Raw genomic sequence first — 17068 nt, forward strand, 5'->3', positions numbered from 1 at the left:
CTTTCTTTTAAAGATGTAAGCCTATAAATCCTGAGCTTGATTTCAAGTCAAAGTACCCTGGCAAATCTGGGACTACCGTACGGTACCGATCCATGGAACGTGGAATAACTGTGGAAGTATGAATTGAGACCTCGTCATGAGGGACCAGATGCAGTTGGGTTGTCGATCTTTCGTAAAAATTTCATGAAATTTGCTTTGCATGGCCCGCTAAAACTGGGACCTTTCGGCTCTAATTGGGGCTCGCAAAGTGCCGCACTTGAGCTCTCTATATCCTCTTACCATTTACACAACTTTCATACACAACATTTTTTTTAATTTTTATTATTCTTTTCTTTTATCAAATATTTAATATATAAATAATGAATAGAAGAATTGAATTAGTTTAAAAAGAATAAATTTAAAAAATTTAAAAAAAAAATATGGTGAGTGAAGGTCGGGGGTTGTGTAGTATTGCTCTTCTATAAAAACAAAAATTCCCAAGTTTTCACTTTTGCACAAACACCACTTTGTTTTAAGATTATGCAAACAGATAAACAAACGAGTTGTAACTTGTAACTCCTCGAGCGTTTGAACACGACCATATTGAGGAACAAGAGTTTGTAGCTTTTGCGGCGAACATCAAAGTGTACTTTCCATCTCATTTTCTGCTTCTGAATTCAGCTTGTACTTTGTACGTCTAGTTGGGCAATCGCTTTCTCAGCCATGGGCCTGAAGACCCATTCGGCCCAATATATAGTACATCCAGAAAATTCGAGCAAAATTAATGTTGAGTGTCCTACTTGAGCTAAAACCTAGTATAGCCTTGGCCCAACCTACTTTTTTTTTTTTTTTTTTTTTTTTTTTGAAATTTAAGTTGCATTAAACCCACCTTTCAAGTTTCAAGATTACACAATTAAAGTTATGCCACGATTATTTATTATTTTAAACATTAACGAGAGGATAAGTTTTTTTTTTTTTTTTGATAAAGAGGATAAGTTACAATCTTATTATAAAATGAATTATTAGAAAATTTAGGTGATAATTTTGATAGTTTAGTGTCATGTTAAAATCATGATCAATAATTTGAAATATAATAAATATAATTTTCCTAAATTAATGTTACCTTTAAGGCATTAGAAAGCCTAAGTAAAGTATATACCTAAATTTCCTTTTTTTTTTTTTTTTCCCTTTTGACACAATAAGATCACATGTACATGTGTGTGTATATATATATATATATATATGCATTAAAATATGCAGAATTGAACTGCAAATTATTTTTTTTGGGCCTGTTTTATTTTAATGACAGGCTTAATTCGTATTAAAAATGGTTTAATTTTTTCCGAATATACGTACATGGCATCTAGGATGAGAATCTGAGATGAGCATAGGGGCTGATTTTGTGATAAAGAAGGCAAGATGGTCTGGCATCGGCATTTTCAAAACGATACTAAGTAAGAATTAATGAAAAATACGCTTCGTTTATTTGTGTATTTATTAACAATTCATGGTAAGAAATATTTTTAATTAAAAAATGCTACAAAAAATTGCAATCTCAACCTATATGATTAAGAAAATAAAATTGATTTTATAACACATTTTTCATGCAAAATAATTGGCCACGTCATTATTTAATAGATTTTTTTTTTTTTTGGTCGAAAGCATTAGTTTTTTGAGTTTTTATTTTCTGGATTTTAGGTTTAGTATTATAGAAATTAATCTAAGATAAAAAATAAGGATAAAAAGAGTTTCGTTACTTATCATTCTCATATACTATATATTATATATTATTTTTTATTTTTATTTTATTCTTGTTAAATTAATTGAATTATTTTAATTATTATTTATATACTATATATTTGATAAGAGAAAAAAATTAAAAAATTATTTATAATGTGTAATGTGAGAATGAAGAGTTGAATTTTATTTTTTGAAAAACCAAGGTACACACAATGAACCCACAGGCGTATCCAAGTTTCGCCTATTGTGACACGGCGTCTCAACTCTCACGTTCCAAAACCAAAACCAAAACCAAAACCAAAGCCGAAAGCTTTTCCATTCAACATATATTTCCGCACATCCCTCTATATATTTCTCTTCTTCTTCTTTCTTCTTCTTCTTGGCGATCAATTACCTGAACCAACTTTTCCTTGCATCCCTGGAGATCTGCTCACTCTTTTTGCCTACATATTTTTCCCTAGAAAATCTGTGAGCCAGAGAGAGAGAGAGAGTTTTTTTTTTTTTTTGGTATTGTCTCGGAATTTCTAAAAAGTGCTTTTTGCGTTTTAGTTTCTTCATTCTATGCTGATTTGTGATTTCGGTGGTGGATTAGTTTGTTGCGTTTGGTGGAGATGAAGAGATTAAAAGACGACCTTTACGCTGGTCCTTCTCAATTCAAGCGGCCATTTGGTTCTTCACGTGCGGACTCGTAAGTTTCCTTTCTATGTAAACTTACTTTTTCATTTTCCTTTCCCCCCTCTCCTTTCTCTCTAGAGTTGTTAGTTTTGTATGGTTCGCTAATAAATATTTCACCCGAGAGAGAGGGGGAGGGGGGGGGGGGGTGTATAAACATACTCGATCATGTTGTTGGTCGTGCTGTATTTGATATTTTCTCCATCAATGATTCTGCTTTGTGATTTTTCTGTCATGGTGTTTGCTGAATTTGTCTGGGGCATGTTATCTGATTCACTTTAATTCGCTAATTTATTCGTGGAGGAAAGTTTCAGCGAGAAAATTTTGAGTTAATTGAGGCAAATGGCTTCTATTTTTTGGGAAAATCTTCCTGGAATAATTCGAGTGTTGAGTTGACTGAGACTCGGCATAAGATCTTAGATATTTGTACCTTCGTGGGAGTACATAGATTGCATGAATATGTTGTTTTGTGGAATAACTTTGCGATATATATTAACTTCTTGGGATAAAACAAAAACAAAAAAAAAAAAATTCTCCATGTGAAGCTATGGGCAATCCCAACCCCCAGGGGGCGGAGGAAGCGTTGGGGGAGAAGGAGGGGGAGTAGGTAGTGGTCTTGGTGGTACCTCGCAGAAACTAACAACCACTGATGCCATGACATATCTTAAGGAAGTGAAGGACATGTTTCAAGACCAGAGGGAAAAATATGACATGTTCCTTGAGGTCATGAAAGATTTTAAGGCACAAAGGTACATGCCTTGCACCTATGAACTATGTCTTTCGTTAAGGCTTGAATCTAAAAGCTAACTGATTAAGCCATTATTTTCTCTTTCACAGAACTGACACTGTTGGTGTCATTGCAAGAGTGAAGGAATTATTTAAAGGGCATAACAACTTGATTTTTGGGTTTAACACCTTCTTGCCAAAGGGGTATGAGATAACCATTGATGAAGACGAGGCTCTTCCACCAAAGAAGACAGTTGAATTTCAAGAAGCTATCAGCTTTGTAAACAAGATAAAGGTAAAATATTTTCTTTCTGTTGAATCTCAACTGTAAATGTCAGTTCCGATTAGATTAACGAATAATTTCATTCATGCAGAAGCGCTTCCAAAATGATGAACATGTTTATAAAGCATTCCTGGACATTTTGAATATGTACCGGAAGGAGCACAAAGACATAAATGAGGTCTATGATGAGGTAAAGATATGTTATGGCTCTGGTCGTTGCTCTGCATCTTTGCTTTTTTGGAAAGTTGGTGGTTTTTGTAGTTTCAGAATTCTTTGTGGTTTTTGTCTTATCAATCTTCAGGTTGCCACACTTTTTGGTGGCCATCCAGATCTGCTTGATGAGTTCACAAGATTTCTGCCAGACACTGCACATAATACTCCACTTCTTCAAAACTCATTTCTGCGTTTCAATGAACGGAGCTCTGCCGCACCTACATTGCAACAAATGCATATGGACAAGGTTGACTTCTGCCTTCCCTTCTTCGTTTCCCAGTTTTATTCTTTTCAACAAATTCTTAATTGTGAGCAAACAAATACATTTCTTTCAGCAACGTATTAGGCGGGATAGGATCATTACTTCCCATGCTGATCGCAATCTTGGTGTTGATCATCCTGAGCTGGACGATGACAAAACAATGGTGAAAATACACAAGGAGCAGAGGAAACGTACTGAAAAGGATAGTAGGGATAGGAGAAATCGTGATCAGGATGAAAGAGACCCTGATCATGATAATAATAGGGACTTCAAGTTGCAGCGTTTTGTCGACAAAAGAAAATCTGCAAGGAAGATTGAAGGATTTGGAGTGCATGCAAACTTTCCTTCTTATGAAGACAAAGATACCTTAAAGAGTGAGTCAATCATGCTATTTGATTGGACAATCACAAATACAAGTACACATATTTTATGGATCTTAGTTGAAGAAGTTGTCAATTTGTTATATGTCACATTGATATGCCTGTTATATTTACTGCCATTATTCTTTTGATAGGCAATCAGGAAATTTTATATATAAGATACTAGGCATAGCCCAAGTACACAGCATACATGAATAACACCTAACTTGGACTTATAACCGTGCTGTTATTTATAATTGGTTGTCTCTATTTTGGCGAACAAAGGATTTCTGGTCAATGTCAAAATCCATTAGACATATGTAAGAAATATCTCTGCACACCTTTCCCCCACAATAATAATAAAAAAAAAAAAAAACTTGCATAAGTCGAGTTGTGTGTAAACATATATTACAGCTGTTTAGATGAAATTAATAGGCTTTATCTTGATTATCATGTGAAAGAAAAATTCTGCATCATGGCATCCATAATGGGTTTTATTATTAGTACACTGGGGCTGCTAGGTATATTTGTTGTTGTTTTTTAATCTGATACTTGATTGGGATTTTGGAACACTGAAAGTAAGTCATTAAAGGCATCTAGTTGTTCCTAAAATTTAGCTTTTAGTGGCATTATCATATTGCATGTCAGCTTCATGATTTTGTGGTTTCATACTTTTCGTTTTTAGTGGCATTATCATATTGCATGTCAGCTTCAAGATTTTGTGGTTTCTTACTTTTCGTTCCAGACATGTGCAACCAAGGATTCATTTTCTGTGATAAAGTTAAGGAGAAGTTGGGCAGTTCAGATGACTACCAGGCTTTCTTGAAGTGCCTTAATATTTATAGCAATGGAATAATTAAAAGGAGTGATTTACAAAATCTGGTATGTCTTAGACTATCTTCTGCTATTATTCTGCACATGTAAAATCACTTAGGTACCGTTTGAATAGTGAGTTGAGATGAAAGTTGAAAATTGAATAAAATATTATTATAATATTATTTTTTAAAATTATTGTCATTTTGAGATTTGAAAATGTTGAATTGTTTACTATATTTTGTGTGGGAATTTAGGAAAGTTGTAATAATTAAATGAGATGAGTTGAGATCACTTTTGTATCCAAACCGGGCCTAGAGTGCATCATTAGGAGCATAATTCGTGTATTATGATCAAAGGGGGATGCATTATGATAAAAAAAAAAAAAAAAAGGAGCATAATTCGTGTTCAATCTGTCAAATGATGAAGCATATGGATGTTTGTCAATTCTGTAATTTTTTTGTGGGGTGGGAGTGCCGTATTGGCTTAATCATTATAGTAAGTTCTTTATTTTTTACGCCCTTTTGCTCCGTTTGTGTGTGTGTGTGTGTGTAATTCACCATTACCTGAAGGAAAATCTTTTAATTCATCATATTTTTAAAAATCATTTTGCCTTGAACTGTCGGTGCTCATCTGAATGAATTGTTATATTACATTTTGGGTTTTCTTTTGCTCTACGCCATCAAGTAACTACAGTTGGTGTACTTATAAAAAAAAAAAAAAAAAAGAAAGAAAAAAAAAGTAACTACAGACTACAGTTGGTATATAATGGCATGAATTATAATTGAGTAATCGAGTAGAAGATTACTCTTATATGTCTGACGTTCCAGGATTATGTTGGTGAACTAATGTTATCGATTGCATTTCTAATTCGTGTATGTTGGAGCCAAACCGTCGTTTCATGTCCTGTATGAGTCATAAAGATATCGATTGTAATATTTGATCTCTGTTGAATTTAATTTGGCAATCTGATAGATTGACATCTGCAAATGCTATTGCACATCTTTTAAGTCACTTTGGTTCAAAATCTGTTCATCTCAGGTGACTGATTTACTTGGAAAATATTCAGATCTTATGGACGGGTTCAATGAATTTTTGCAGCGCTGCGAGAATATTGGTAGTTGTGGAATATTTCCATTAGTTACATTCTTTTCGCTCGGTTCCTTATCCACGAGGTTGTTTCTGATTATAATTTTCATTGCAGATGGCTTTCTTGCTGGTGTTATTGGTAAAAGTACGTAAACCAATATATCCTTTCCTTTTTTTTCTGTGTCTTTGTATTGTAGATTTCATTATTTTCTTGATACTTGTTCTTATATTTGTGTTTAGAGGAAGAACTTGATCTTTTACATGGCTTAATTTAATTTGCTGGACAATTTTCCAAACATTTTGAAGTTTCTGCTAAATTCTGTAAACTCTGATGTAGCTAAAAGTGTTGATTGCAGAATCATTGGGTAATGATGGCCATATAACGAGACCATTGAAGGTAGAGGACAAGGACAGAGAGCAGAAGCGTGAAACTGATGGAGCTAAAGAAAAGGAAAGGTACAGGGAGAAGTATATGTATAAATCCATTCAAGAGCTTGACCTCTCCACTTGTGAACGTTGTACCCCCAGTTACAGGCTTCTGCCAGACGACGTAAGAGTTTATTTTTTGGGTTTATATTCGTCCTAATAAACATAATCAAATTACTTGTTAAATTATGCATCACTCTTTCTGCTTATCACTTGCAGTATCCTATACCTTTAGCCAGCCAGAGGTCAGAGCTTGGTGCTCAAGTATTGAACGATCATTGGGTATCAGTTACTTCTGGAAGTGAGGACTACTCTTTTAAACATATGCGTAGAAATCAGTATGAAGAAAATCTATTCAGATGTGAGGATGATAGGTAAAAAGACTTGGTGGTAGTTCATCAGTCCTTGATTTTCATGTTTATCTCTTAATGCAGCATTTGATTTCTTTGGAGAGTTTATTTATGTTGGCTTTTGATTTTTTCGGTGCTTGCATATTAATCTAGATGAAAAGGAGTTTGGGGATCTGATTTAGTTCTTCACTAATTTCTTCATTTTCTTATTAATGCATGATCTGGCTTTTGCAATTATTAGTATTTTTTTTTTTTTTACCTTTCATCAAGGGTGGAACTTGATAATTCTGATTTTTTCCCCAAATTCTTTGGCATGTAATGACGGGATCTTTTTTCTTTACATTTAGATTTGAGCTGGACATGTTGTTGGAGTCTGTCAGCTCAGCTGCTAAACGCGTGGAGGAATTGTTGAACCGTGTCAATGAAAATAATGTCAATTTGGAGACTCCTTTCCACATTGAAGATCACTTCACTGGTTTGTATTTACTAGCTACTTGTTTGAGCTATATACTTCTGTTTGCTTCTGACTATATTGGCTTTTTTACTCATTGCAGCTTTAAATCTAAGGTGTATTGAACGTTTGTATGGTGATCATGGGCTTGATGTGATGGATATTTTGCGGAAAAGTCCAACTGTTGCACTACCTGTCGTATTAACTCGCCTAAAGCAGAAACAAGAGGAGTGGACAAGGTGCCGTTCTGATTTTAACAAGGTTTGGGCTGAAATCTATGCCAAAAACCACTACAAGTCGCTTGATCACCGCAGCTTCTATTTCAAACAACAAGATTCAAAGAACTTGAGCACAAAATGTGAGTGAGCTTTAGTAAAATCAAGACATCTTCCAGTGGAAATGTTACATTTTTATATAAGGAAGTTGCTTATACTTGTTTCTTCTTATAACTATTGTTGCATCGGCTTTCCTATTCTCATAGTTCCTCCTTTTCTACATAGCTTTGGTGGCTGAGATCAAGGACTTGAAGGATACGAAGCAAAAGGAGGATGATTTTCTTCTGGCTATTGCTGCTGGACACAGGCAACTTGTAGTTCCACATCTGGAATTTGGATATTCTGATATTAGCATACATGAAGACTTGTATAAACTTGTCCAATATTCATGTGAAGAGGTTTGCTCAACCAAAGAACAGGTGAATAAAGTCATGAGGCTTTGGACTACCTTCTTAGAGCCAATGTTGGGTGTTCCTTCTCGTCCTCATGATATAGAGGATACCGAAGATGTTGGAAAATCTAAGCGACGTTCCATAAACTGCACTGCATCAAGCATAGGAGAAAGTGATGAAAGCCCTGGTGATGATGCTGCCATGATGGATTCTAAGCAACCTGGTAGTGATGAGAATAAAAACACTTTGCCAGAACTAGCTAAGTTTTGTGGGACCATTGCAAATGGGAATTTGGCTAAAGAAAATAATTATCATGGCATAAATCATGTCAGTAGAGATGATACGATTTGTAATACACTTTGGCCAGATAAAGAGCTGAAGAATACAGATGTGACTCATAAATTGTCAGGATTAAACACACAAGTTGCCTCTGGTAAACAAATAGCTGATTCAAATCCATCTTTTGCAACTGGACCAGAATTTAGTCATGTGAAAACAAGCTTGGAGGTGACTTCAGGTTCGTATTTATGGGTTAACTTCAAAGTTTGTATCCTTCACTCTACTTATGGTATATGATTGATTGGCCTAATTATCTTTAGGACCCTTTCCTTTTTTTATGTACATTTTACGGCCTGCTGATATTGAATTTTTTTTTTTTCTTTCTTGGTATTCAAGGTTGTGATGCAACTCCATCCAGACTTGGTCACACTGTCATTCAAGATGACCATGTATCCAGAGCTAATGCTGGTGTGGTACCTTCATCTGAGGTATGAATTGAGTCTTGGAAATTCTTACTCTGCTTGCCTCAGCAAAAGTACTTTACATCAGTAAGACATGTGTTCATTATAAGGGGGTGTTTGTTTTATTGATAATAACATGTTTGTATGCCTCTCTTTGGTGCTTCAGGGAGTTGATGGTGCCAAACTAGTTTTATTGCCAATTGGAATGGTTACAGAAGGAACCAATCTTAATAGACGTCATGAAGCATCTGCTAGACCCTCTAAAATTGAAAAAGAAGAGGGTGAGTTATCGCCTAATGGTGATTTTGAGGAGGATAATTTTGTTGCCTTTGGACAATCTGTTGAGCTGGCTATGGCAAAGGAAAAACAAATCAGGCAATACCAGGCTGGGAATGTAGAGGAAAATATTTGTCAGAATGCTGGAGAGAATGATGCGGATGCTGATGATGAGGACAGTGAAAATGTTTCTGAGGCTGGTGAAGATGTCTCAGGCAGCGAGTCTGGTGGTGATGAGTGTTCTAGAGATGAGCATGAGGAGGAGGATGTAGAACCCGATGAAGCTGACGGTAAGGCTGAGAGCGAAGGTGAGGCTGAGGGAATGGTTGGTGGACATGTTTCTGGAGGGGATGGCATGTTACCATTGTCAGAACGGTTTCTTCTGTCTGTGAAGCCTCTCACAAGGCACGTGCCCGAGGCATTTCTTGACAAAGAAAGAAAAGATTCTCGAGTTTTTTATGGAAACGACAATTTCTATGTACTTTTTAGGCTTCATCAGGTGAGAAATCTTTATTAGTTAATGCTAGAGAATTTCTGGAGGAAATCGGATTTTAAATTTCCAGAAACCACATTATTATATAGCCAAAGGGAATACTCCACTCCTAAAATCATCCCAAGCGCGAAGAGGCCCTTCTTACTTAAGCTCAAGCATTTACTTTTCTTGTTAAGAGTTTACTTTGTTTATTTTTTTCAGCATGCTTAAGATCTACCTACCCTCTTTGAACTTGCCAGATACTATACGAAAGGATCTTATCGGCAAAATTGAATTCGACGGGTGCTGAAATGAAATGGAAAACTTCAAATGATGCTAGTTCACCAGATCTCTATTCCAGGTACTATAGTATACCACATCTTAAGTCCTATTTAAAATTGGTAGTGCCCATGCGTAATACTTTTGGCTGCATCATACACATGTTCTGCAGATTTATGAATGCATTATACAATTTACTTGATGGATCTGCTGATAATGCTAAGTTTGAGGATGAATGCCGAGCTATCATCGGAAACCAGTCATATGTGTTATTCACATTGGACAAGTTAATCTATAAATTAGTCAAACAGGTTTGCTCATTGCTCATTTGATATACTTATCTCTTATTAACACCAAAAGTTCTGAATTGTAGTTTTTGCTGCAGCTTCAAACTGTTGTTGCTGATGAGGTTGACAATAAGCTTCTTCAATTGTACGAGTACGAAAAATCCCGGAAGCCTGGGAAGTCAATTGATTCTGTTTATTACAAAAATGCACGTGTTCTTCTTCACGAGGAAAACATATATCGTTTGGCATGTGTAAGTCCTTTGTGCTCAATACCCACCCCCAAAAAAGTAAAGTATTTGCTGAATGCAGTATTTGCTTCGGTTCATAGATTACTGTTTTGCACATACTTTATTTTTTGTCTGTTCTGCAGTCCTCTGCCACCTCCCGGCTGTCCATCCAGCTGACGGACAGTGTCAGTCAAAAGCCTGAGGTGTTTGCAGTTTCCATGGATCCTAATTTTGCAGCTTATCTACATAATGATTATCTGTCATTTTTTCCTGGGAAAAAGGAGCCACACGGCATCATGCTACGAAGGTAGTAATCTTGCACTTCAGAAATGCACACTTTGGTAATGTATCTTTTCTTGTTTCAATGACAGGGTGCTGGTAGAGTTCTGGTTCTCAATTGAGATCCCATAGAAAAGAAATGCAAGGCTTTTTTATAGTCTAGTGATTTCAACTCTTCATTCTGTATGCCTTTCCAACCATTCCCCCAACAAACCTCTGGGGGGATATAAGCATTTGATTAGAGCTCAATATAATGTCTGAGGAAACATATTAGGTCCAGGGTGTAACTTGCTGCTTACTATTAGGTTCACAAAAACAAGCTTAATATGCTTCGATTTCAAGATGGTAGTTTTTGAAATTTTATTGATTACTGAGGGTATAACCTGTTGCTTGTTATTTTTATATGCAGAAACAAGCAAACATATGCAGGCCTAGATGAGTGTTCTGCTATATACATGGCCATGGAAGGTATTCATGCGGTTCATGGTTTGGAGTGTAAAATAGCTTGCAACTCATCAAAGGTATAATAAAGTGTGCGGTCTTAGAAATCTTATGTTTCATTTGATGTTGCTCTTTTCCTTAAGCTACATTGCTTTCATATGTTTGGTAGGTTACAGAGATAATATTAATTGGAATTGACAGCATGATACCCTAATAATTCTAATTATTTGAGGCATAATCACCATTTTTGGTATAAAAAAATTAGAGGTACCTTTTTTTTTTTTTTTGGGGGGGGGGGGGGGGGGGGGGGGGGGGGGTGATGGGTGTTTTAGAGGTGGTTCCGTTGAGAAGATTGTCTTGTTTTTCCTTTTTTGTTATTGTTTTTTTCATTTCCTAGATGTCTTTTTAACATAACATCCTTTCATTATTGGCTACAGTTTCTTCCAAATTAATTAGTGAAAAGTAAAGTACAACTAGAGAAATCACGTGCTTTACGTTAATGCTTGTCAGCATGTATAGTTTGCTTCTGATTTTCATATTCATTGATGTATCATGTTGCCAGATTTCCTATGTTCTGGACACGGAGGATTTCTTCTTCCGACCTAGAAGGAATAGAATGAATTCATCAAGAGGCACATCTTCGAGTCGTGATGAGGCAAGAGTACAACGGTTCCACAGATTCTTATTGTCTGCATAGCAGTGTATTGTGTGCCACACGAACACTCGAGGTAGACGTCGAGATTGCACACTTTAAATGTTGTACAGTCAACTTTTAGACCTTCTTCCAAAGCACTGTGCGTAGTAATTGGGGACTCATCCTGCTTTTGTTCGTTTGTAGGTCATTGGCGCGTTGAACCCAGACAAGTTCTTTTTTTTTTTTTTTTTTTTTGTTCGGGAATGTGATTATTCTATTCGCGTATTGTACACCTATTTGCCAAATGACCAAGTGAAGGGGATGTTAATGGCCCGGGGATGGAAGTATGCCGTGAGGGCAGCAAATGAGCGGTTTTAAAGCCACTGTAAATAGGGTTGGCTGCATAACATTTTGTACAAATCTTATCATTGCTCTTTTTGTAAATAGGAACATTTCTTCTTCTTCTGCTCTCCAAACCCACATTTAATAACCACGGGCCTAATGCTGGATCCAAGATATGGGAAATGGCAGAAATCTTTCAGCTTAGAGACCATATATTGTTCTATGTAAAAAGAAACGCTTTGTGTTGGCTTCAGCCTTCAGGAAGGCCCAAAGAAAAAAAGGACCATTGATTAACAAAAGCAGAGGTGACACATACAGTTGCAAATGAAACTTTTATCGTTATCGTGGATGTCTTGCACCTGCAGTTACCACCTGCCCGCGGAACCTTCGTTGTTTTGTGGTTAATGCTTTCTTTCTTAACAAAGTTGTTGTCTCTGTGGATAGAAATTGTTTTTTAAAAAAAAGGACAAATTAGAAGTGGGCAAAGGCTGATGATAGATGGTAAAAGGATCTGCGAAGTCTAGATGTCCACGCGTCCTCGTATAAGCAGCGGCCTTCTCTTCTCAACGAGGCTTCCACGTCGTTCGGCCTGAGCCACTGTCATTCCCTCCCTCCCTATTTTGAATCACTGATGGGAATTGCCAAGCATGGAGACCCGATGATGCTTTCCTACCGCATAGTCTGCCCGCTAGCTAGCTCTCTCCAAGCAGCAGACTTTTCCATTGAATTCAGAACGTCGTTTTGGTACTTGTGAAGCCATCACGTTGGCATGGCAAAGCATCATGTCCCAGCCTTGTTAATTATTGGCTGGATGGGAAGTACTGCACCATCATGTGTTCCCATTTGTATATTCTTTCACCTTCTTTTATATCCTCTAAATGAATAATGGATCTGTATTGTGAACTTCATACTCGTTCGAAGAAAAACGCATAGCACATGTAGCACATGTTTATTACATCCAATTGCTGGGCAATGCTACTCTTGCCTGTGACTTGTTGACACTGTGCAAGTTAATTACAAAAAGAAAAGAAAAAAAAAAAAAAAAAACTTCTGATGTCATACCGAAAGCTCTTCTCTCATAAAGCAGCTAACAGAATGCCAGCTCACCTGTTGACTTTACCCTGTATTAAATGGTATTATTATTTTTTTTTTTCGCAAATAAATTTCTATTAGAAATGGAAAGGATGATACATGATGAGGATTGAGGGGTGAAGTCTCCACAAACGTCCAATAACCACAGTATAAAAGTGGTGGAAAAGAGTGAAATAAAATGGATTTTGAGACCAATTTCTTAGTTCACACCCATGCCCTACAGAGAGGACGCCGTCTTAAAAGACGATAGTTAGCAATTCGCAAAGTTATGCGAATTATGGAACCACCACTGATGGCAGTGAACCTCCGTTGGAAGTGGCGAAAGTTGTAAATGCACTATAGTTTGTTGTCTTGAGATTTTTTTTAAAGAGATTCGTAGTCCCTTTTTCAAGATCATTAGTTAGGAAGAGCGATAATATAATCGAAAGCACGACATCGGATAGACTGATTTGCGGCCAATCATTTGTCTTCTCGCACATTTGTGGTGGCGCTTGACAACCACATGTCGATAGTAAGGAGGTGAGGTAGGGCAAATCTGGAAGATCTCAGTGTGGCGAATCTGCTGGTACGGAGCATGTAACCGGTGGAGGTGTTGTGGTGTGGCGGAACGTGAAGACCATGCGTGGAAACAAGCCACGCGTGAGGGCCACACTCTAAGCTTTTTGGGGCGATTCCACTCCGTCACAATAGATCAGCAACTGTAGGATGGCGTGATGGGCCATGTCGACTAATGGCGGTCAGAGTGCAATAGATCTGACCAAAACCAAACTGATGGAGGGGGAAGAAAAAAAACTATCATGAAAGTGTATACATATTGCGGTAATGGAAAGGAAAAAGAGAGAAAAGTGAGAGCCAAAACTCTACCATCCTCTCCAACGAAGGCACTCCAAGTGATTTGAGTTTTATAGAGAGAATGAAAAATATCTCTTTTTTGGATAATGATAGGTTACTACCCTCCTACTACTCATTTACTACTCTTTTTGTATTTGATTTTTTTTTAATTTTTTAGTTTACTTAATAGTTAAAGAAGTGACTATTAGTAAAATTATATATTCTTTTAATTTTTTCTTAATGATTAAAGATGTTAAAAAATACTTAAAAATAAAATGATCAAAAAATAAAAAACTTTAAATACATTATAAGTTGCAAATTGAGAATAAGAGAGTAATAACCTATCACTACCTCTCTTTTTTTTACCTCATCACTTGCTAGATAGTCATGCATAACTTTATTAAATGGGATTATTGTACTGCTCGGGCTTCTTGATTACTGCACTATCCCCCATGAGATAATTTTAATGATTTGCATGGGATGTCCCTGATCTTTGCAAGTAATTGACAATTTTGAGTCTTGACTTCGACCTTCCAAATTTCCAATACACGGAGAGAGAGAGAGAGAGCCATAACTATAATTAAGAAGGAAATATAATAAGATTTATTCAAAGCTTAGTGGTTCAGAGCATTCAAACGACGCTTAAAAGGAATCTGTTCAGAGCACGTGGTCACATGTTACTCTTCTTCAATTAAGGACGAACCAAAAGGTGGACTACGAGAAGCTCCCCAAGTTGAGTAAATAAATAATATTAATAATATAATAATAATAATAAAGCAAAAGCAGAAACGAAGAACATTCCAAGAACCAGCCCATTCAAACCGGCCAAACTCTCCCATCAAGGACAGCCGCGTTTTGCTTCTCTGCCATATACGTAACAACACCGCGTTTTGTCTCGCCTTCTTCATCTAATTGTCCACTCCTTGACCATCTCCAAATGCCGTGTCTCTCTTATATTTATATATTTAGAGGTTCTTTTTTTTTTTTTTTTCTATTTTCACTTCCATTTCATTCATTGTTTGAGTTTTTGGAAGGCTAAACGTAGAGACCCAGTCGATATAGTTTGATAATGTTTATTCCGAGAGCTCTTTTTTCTGTGACTATTCTGGTTTTCATGTTTCTATCCTCCGGCGATGCAATTCGATCATTTCCTAACAAGCTGAAATGTGTTGGCGAAGAAGCACCCATTGGATTTCGCATGTCTATGCAATTCTCAGAGGCACCAGAGTACCAAAACGAGCCCCAATGCGCTGCCCCTCCCAGAAACAGCATGGTATTTGCGTGTGACCCTTCGCTTGTTCACATCGCCATGACGATCGATTTGGAGTACTTGCGAGGGTCTGTTGCGGCTGTACATTCAGTTCTCAGACACACTTCTTGCCCTGAAAATATATTCTTTCACTTTATTGCTTCTGATTCCAGTTTAGAAAACATATCTGAGCTTACAAGGATAGTAAGGTCGGCGTTCCCTTCTTTGGGTTACAGGGTTTACATATTCAAGGAAACTACAGTCAATAAGATAATATCATCCTCGATTCGTCGGGCTCTTGAGAACCCATTAAACTATGCAAGAAGCTACTTAGCCGATATACTCGATCCATGCGTTGAACGTGTAATCTATCTGGACTCCGATGTCATTGTAGTCGACGACATTCAGAAGCTGTGGAGGATTCCTCTAACTGGGTCAAGAACAATTGGAGCTCCGGAATATTGTCGTGCAAACTTCACCAAATACTTCTCGGATGAATTTTGGTCCGACCCTGAATTCTCGAAGGTTCTAAAAGGGAAAAGACCCTGTTATTTCAACACGGGTGTGATGCTGATGGATTTGGTGAGATGGAGAGAGGGTGAGTACACGAGGAAGATTGAGAAATGGATGGAGATTCAGAAAGAGAGGAGGATATATGAGTTGGGTTCTCTTCCGCCATTTTTGTTGGTTTTTGGTGGAGATGTTGAAGCAATTGATCATAGGTGGAACCAACACGGGCTTGGTGGAGACAATGTTGTGAGTAGTTGCAGGTCTTTGCATCCAGGTCCTGTTAGTTTGCTGCATTGGAGCGGTAAGGGGAAGCCATGGGCTAGGCTCGATGGGAGGACACCATGCGCAGTTGATTACCTTTGGGCTCCTTACGATCTCTACAAAGTACAAACACCGTGACCATCCTCATCACCATCATTACCAGGTCAAGGCGCAAACAACAGCTACTGGACATTCTTCTAGTACAGTATACTATGATTGTTTTGATTTTTTCTACAGCCAACAATATTCATTTTTTGTATAAAGAGAGGCATATTCGGTGGAAATTACGTATCGGTTTTTTTTTTTTTTTCCTCTTTATGGTTTTTGGTTGAGACCAAATTTTGGCAGTGAAATTGATCGGAAATGCAATATGAATTTTATAATTGAAACTTTTCTGAACTTTTATCACCAGTCCAGGTTTTGTTCCCAAAGTTTCAAAGTCTACGTGCTTGATAAAAGTCTCCATGAAGAATACCAACTCATCTTCGACTTCTCAAGGTCATAATAAGTAGTTTCTTATTACTTTGGATACTCAAGCGTAGTTCTACGCGCATAAGCAAGACACCATCAATTGAGCGTTCTGCATATGGTCCTTGGATCATGAGTGATTGCATAAGCAAATTATATTAAAAAAAAAAAATACAAAATGATTACATAAAAAAATAAACCTACAAACTGATATGACTTAATAGAAAATATCATATCGTAAAGTTAATTTTATTATAAAGTAGATATAACGGATTCTATAAAATCATATCAATTTGTGAGTTTACTTTGTGTAATCTCTATATCTGTAACAATTCTCTTAAAAAAAAAATATCAGAATACGAGGCAGGCATCCTATATATAACTGTACCACGCATGAATCTCAAACCTTCAAATGGTAAAAAGAATTTGATGTTCGTAAGAGTGGGGCGAGAACCAAAAAAATGGAAAAAGAAAAATCTCTCTTAGTGGTATTATAAAGACGTTTATTGAATAAATGAATAGCATGTTTCACACATTAAAAAAGAAAGATCTTTCCCTTATTGCTGTAGAAGTGTTGAAATCAACGGGCGGCTGAGCATTAACATATGGTTGGAAGTTTCAGATGGCGACGGTCCACGAATTGAAAAGGT

The 17068-nt window shown here is 36.8% G+C and overlaps 2 protein-coding genes across 3 annotated transcripts; both read left to right on the forward strand.

Moving 5' to 3' along the window:
• The first annotated feature begins 1982 nt into the window (after positions 1-1982).
• On the forward strand, positions 1983-12127 carry LOC121250982 (paired amphipathic helix protein Sin3-like 2). Of its 2 annotated transcripts, XM_041150248.1 has the most exons (24): positions 1983-2226; positions 2312-2407; positions 2937-3140; positions 3229-3412; positions 3492-3590; positions 3702-3860; positions 3949-4249; positions 4980-5116; positions 6089-6167; positions 6252-6281; positions 6493-6686; positions 6782-6936; positions 7260-7387; positions 7467-7721; positions 7864-8547; positions 8706-8797; positions 8937-9545; positions 9779-9879; positions 9970-10108; positions 10183-10335; positions 10455-10618; positions 11000-11111; positions 11594-11759; positions 11870-12127. In XM_041150248.1, exons 2-23 carry the CDS (start codon positions 2331-2333, stop codon positions 11726-11728), a joined length of 4191 nt encoding a protein of 1396 aa, XP_041006182.1. In that variant the 5' UTR covers positions 1983-2226; positions 2312-2330; the 3' UTR covers positions 11729-11759; positions 11870-12127. The 2 variants fall into 2 exon arrangements, with proteins under 2 accessions (XP_041006182.1, XP_041006183.1); XM_041150249.1 differs by having other exon boundaries at positions 1984-2407; positions 6089-6164.
• A 2786-nt stretch (positions 12128-14913) lies between these two features.
• LOC121250983 (probable galacturonosyltransferase-like 10) lies at positions 14914-16314 on the forward strand. Its single transcript, XM_041150250.1, has one exon. It carries the CDS (start codon positions 15000-15002, stop codon positions 16086-16088), a length of 1089 nt encoding a protein of 362 aa, XP_041006184.1. The 5' UTR covers positions 14914-14999; the 3' UTR covers positions 16089-16314.
• Positions 16315-17068: the final 754 nt, after the last annotated feature.

Source organism: Juglans microcarpa x Juglans regia, chromosome 2D (assembly GCF_004785595.1).
Source record: "Juglans microcarpa x Juglans regia isolate MS1-56 chromosome 2D, Jm3101_v1.0, whole genome shotgun sequence".
In the NCBI taxonomy this organism is placed as follows: domain Eukaryota; kingdom Viridiplantae; phylum Streptophyta; class Magnoliopsida; order Fagales; family Juglandaceae; genus Juglans; species Juglans microcarpa x Juglans regia.

Coding starts and splice junctions, on each gene's coding strand:
- LOC121250982 (XM_041150248.1), top strand. CDS start 2,331: ATGAAGAGATTAAAAGACGACCTTTACGCTGGTCCTTCTCAATTCAAG. Junction 5,117..6,088: donor GGAGTGATTTACAAAATCTG/GTATGTCTTAGA, acceptor TGTTCATCTCAG/GTGACTGATTTACTTGGAAA. Junction 9,880..9,969: donor TCACCAGATCTCTATTCCAG/GTACTATAGTAT, acceptor CATGTTCTGCAG/ATTTATGAATGCATTATACA.
- LOC121250983 (XM_041150250.1), top strand. CDS start 15,000: ATGTTTATTCCGAGAGCTCTTTTTTCTGTGACTATTCTGGTTTTCATG.